Source organism: Anarrhichthys ocellatus, unplaced genomic scaffold (assembly GCF_004355925.1).
Source record: "Anarrhichthys ocellatus isolate YVR2014 unplaced genomic scaffold, GSC_Weel_1.0 scaffold2953, whole genome shotgun sequence".
Taxonomy (NCBI): domain Eukaryota; kingdom Metazoa; phylum Chordata; class Actinopteri; order Perciformes; family Anarhichadidae; genus Anarrhichthys; species Anarrhichthys ocellatus.
Genome location: NW_022282927.1, coordinates 1 through 3,786, shown reverse-complemented (window position 1 = coordinate 3,786; position 3,786 = coordinate 1). Strand labels below are relative to the sequence as shown.

The 3,786-nt window shown below is 41.2% G+C and overlaps 1 protein-coding gene across 1 annotated transcript; it reads left to right on the top strand.

The window, feature by feature from the left end:
- Nucleotides 1-704: 704 nt before the first annotated feature.
- On the top strand, nucleotides 705-3,783 carry LOC116378659 (nucleolar RNA helicase 2-like; the record flags this gene model as incomplete). The annotated part of the gene is made up of 6 exons (XM_031840561.1): nucleotides 705-872; nucleotides 1,972-2,292; nucleotides 2,788-2,863; nucleotides 3,151-3,329; nucleotides 3,490-3,607; nucleotides 3,740-3,783. Coding segments are annotated over exons 1-6 (822 nt in total), but the record flags the coding sequence as incomplete, so codon positions are not given.
- Between the last annotated feature and the right edge of the window lie 3 nt (nucleotides 3,784-3,786).

The following is a 3,786-nucleotide window of genomic DNA, read 5'->3' as shown; positions in this document are numbered from 1 at the left end:
TGAAGCAGTGAAAAGAAATTGTGTGTGATTCTCTCTATTCTTATCATGAGTCCACCTTAATCATTTTCTACAATAATGATATGCTATGGTGTACATATAATTATGAGTGCTTTCAACCCCCATGTAGTTGCAACCCAGCCATCAAAAGGACATGGGAGCAAGTAAAAACAAAGCACAAAACATTATTCAGAGTGGTGAGTCAATCCAATATGTGCCATATATATAATAACAATATAATACAGTAAATACGGCAAACAATTTGGGTAAGCCTTTTATATGTTTCAGTGAAAATTGTTTGATGAGTGAAAATGGTAAGTAATGGATATTGCTTACAATCAGGTTATGTAAAAACAACAAACTAAGTTTCCAGATGACCTGTGCGCCATCTGCTGGGAAGTTAGTTATCGTTGTGTCGATATCGACGGCAATACATGTGTTTAAAGAGCACTGTGGTTTCTACTATAATGAGTGTATCAAATGATAATATGAAACCCTTTTTTTACAATAAGTATGGTTATAGAATAATTCATTATTTGTCAAATAAAAACAATTCATTTTATTATGCCATTTAGTTATTCTACGGAGTCAACAATTCGCAGTAATACATTTTGGACAGTAGCGTCTTACGTAAGCCTAACTAAGGTTCTTGCTTGTCTATCGCTTCTATTTCTATGTCTGGCTCGTGAGCACACTTCCTCGCGAGTCGCAGCCTTGCGCGTTCCTTTCCATCCGCGTGCCCGTGGGTTGTGCTGCGTGTCTACACTGAGGGGTTCCAACAGTCGAGAGAAATGCCGACAAAAATCATCTTTGAAACTGAAGATCAAGCCATGGATGACGGCGTAGACACTGTCGCGGAGGCTAAACCCCGAAAGGTGAGCAGCGTGACTCGTGTCGCCCTGGACAGACTAAAATAACCGTTTAGCTCGTGCTACGCCTCGTCCCCGGCGACTCCATGTTTAACAACATGTGGCTCAACGTGCTAGCCCTCGGCTAACCGGCCAGCTAACTGTTAGGTAACCACCGTAAGATAGGTTTATGGAGCGATACTTGTAGTGAAATGTTATAAACATAGTGTAGTGTGACAGTGTGTGAATTAAGAAAATGTACGCGATCCACTGCTAAGTTATTGTTGGCATGCATTGTTATCTTAGCCTAGCTAAAAGATCGCAAGTGAGCTGATCTGTAGATCACATGGACGTACGGGTGGGACAACGTGGACGCCTTTAACACCAACTCCGTGTATGTCTGCGCTCTGGGCGCGACCTGATTACGTTTTATACAGCTGGGCTCGTCAGCTGTTCGTCAAGCAGACAAAACAACCGTCTTAAAACAGTGAAGATCGTCTTCAAGATTGCCCCTTTAATTACAGCTGCTACTGATGTTAACTCAAGCTCACTTACAGTAAGAGGAACTCTAGTCTGGATTGTCTCCAGTAATTATCTTTGATACATAATCGTGCACGCTACTTTATATAGTGTCAACTTATGAAAAATAGTTATATTTACATAAAATGTCATATGAATCACAATATGATGTTATTGGAGAATGATATTCATTAAATTAGCGTATTACTTTTATTGTATGTGGTATCAGGTGGAAATGTTGACATGTATCTCTAGTGTATGTGGCCATATTTCTCAATTAATCTGCTCATATTCCATTAACGTGCTTATTACATAGTTTATCTGCAAATGTACCAAACTGAATGAAGCGCCCTCTGAAACACATGGTATACTTTATTTGAGACTACCTCCGCCACGATTAACTAAAACAGTGCGCTTCACAGGAGTGAAACCAGCTTTGATATTAACCGCCCATCTCTAATTAGACCTTAATTGAAATTGCAACATGATGAGATAACTCCAAACTAGATTATACTCAAGCAGCCAACATTTTTCTCTCTTAAAACGTTGAGTAGCTGCACTGTATTTGCACAGGTTTAACTGAATCCTATTTGTCTTTATTAACCAGACCAAAGAGGGCAAAAAGCTGAAAACCAAGAAGAAGTTTGAGGACCAGGAAGAGCAGGAGGACCCAGACTGTGAACCTCCGGCACCAAAAAAAAAGAAAAAAAAAGACAAGATTACGGTGGACCAAGTGACCGACCTCATAGAGGAGGCCGCAGACATGAACGGTAACAGTAATGGTGTTGACCCACCAGAGAAAAAAAAGAAGACGCAAAAGAAAGCCATAGCAGAGGCTGAAAGGAACGGACATTCCATCCCAGACACCCCCGCACAGACACCGGCCCAGTCAAGTGAAGACTCTGCCAGCGAAGGCGAGAAAGAAAAGGTACGACTCACAGACTGATGTTTTAGTTTTGTTCCTCTCAGGAGGAGTTGAACGTTTGTGTTGTTACTGAATGTGTGATGACTCAGCGATGTGGCGTTTAGAATAAGTGGTGAAGTGTGAGCGACCACCATGAAAGCTGTTACTGAATACTTCTTACATTTCTGTTTTATTATATATCGAGGAAATGGCCATTCTGTAGTCTTTTACGTGCTCCTGTGAGTCGAAGCGTAGCTGCTCGTATGACATGTCGGATAAAAGTCGAGGCAGTGCAGTTAGTGTTTGTTACCAACAGTGGGCTGGCCTGCAATATGAGAAGCTCCCAGAATATTGAAAATATTTTAGGATTAAGTAACAAAACAACCACAACATAACTGTAAAGCAACTTCTTTCACCACTCGGCATGTTTTCAAGCATTTACAAGTTTCTCAAATTAAATTACTCCGGTTAATTTAAATTGGCTGTTGTCATTTCGTCTGACTTTGTTCATTTGTTTAGGAGGAAACACCAGAGCAGAAGGAAGGGGCCTTCTCCAACTTCAGGATCTCCCAATTCACCATTGACAAACTAAAAGGTAAACCTCAAATATTTACATCTTCATACCTTAGTTTTTACCAGAGGTGAACTGATGCTTATAACATATTAATTGTTTCTGAACTGCTTTTTTTTAATAGAATACACATGTTTTTTAATATTGAAATAAATGACTAATTCATACACACAACTCTTTTTGTACTGAAAATGTACTTTGGAGTGTTAACTGAGCTTTGGTGCTGCTGCAAGGCCTTTGGGGCGTCATAAAAAACGAATGACCATCTTCTCCTCCTCACTCTCTGTCACCACTCTCTGCCATTTTCTCAGCTCGGGGAGCCTCTTACCTGTTTGACATTCAGATCAAGACATTCAATGCTGTATATGATGGCGAGGACGTCATTGCCCAAGCCCGAACAGGAACAGGAAAGACTTTCTCATTTGCCATCCCTTTGGTGGAGAAGCTCCAGACGGAGTCGGTGGCGTTCACCAGAGGCCGGGCTCCCAAGGTGCACACACACACACACACACACACACACACACACACACACAGAAACAGAACCACCGTCTCACCGATCACTAAAAACCAGCATCAGTCGGAGTCCCACTATTCATTTGTTCTCTGACTATGTTTGTGTGTGACTGAGTGTCTTTTCTGTCTGGCTGTAGGTCTTGGTGTTAACTCCAACCAGAGAGTTGGCTATCCAGGTGGCAAAGGACTTCAAAGACATCACCAGGAAGCTGGCTCTCACCTGTTTCTATGGAGGCAGCTCATACAACCCACAGCGTAATTATTTTAAGAGTCCATTTATTTACATTGATGGCTTCTTTATGTTTAATCTTATTAAAATGTATAACATGACCATGTAAATACCAGCTCCTTATTTGTATTTTGATGTGGTTTTCCCCTTCTGTCTAGTTGATGCGATCCGTAGTGGTATCGATATTTTGGTCGGCACCCCCGGA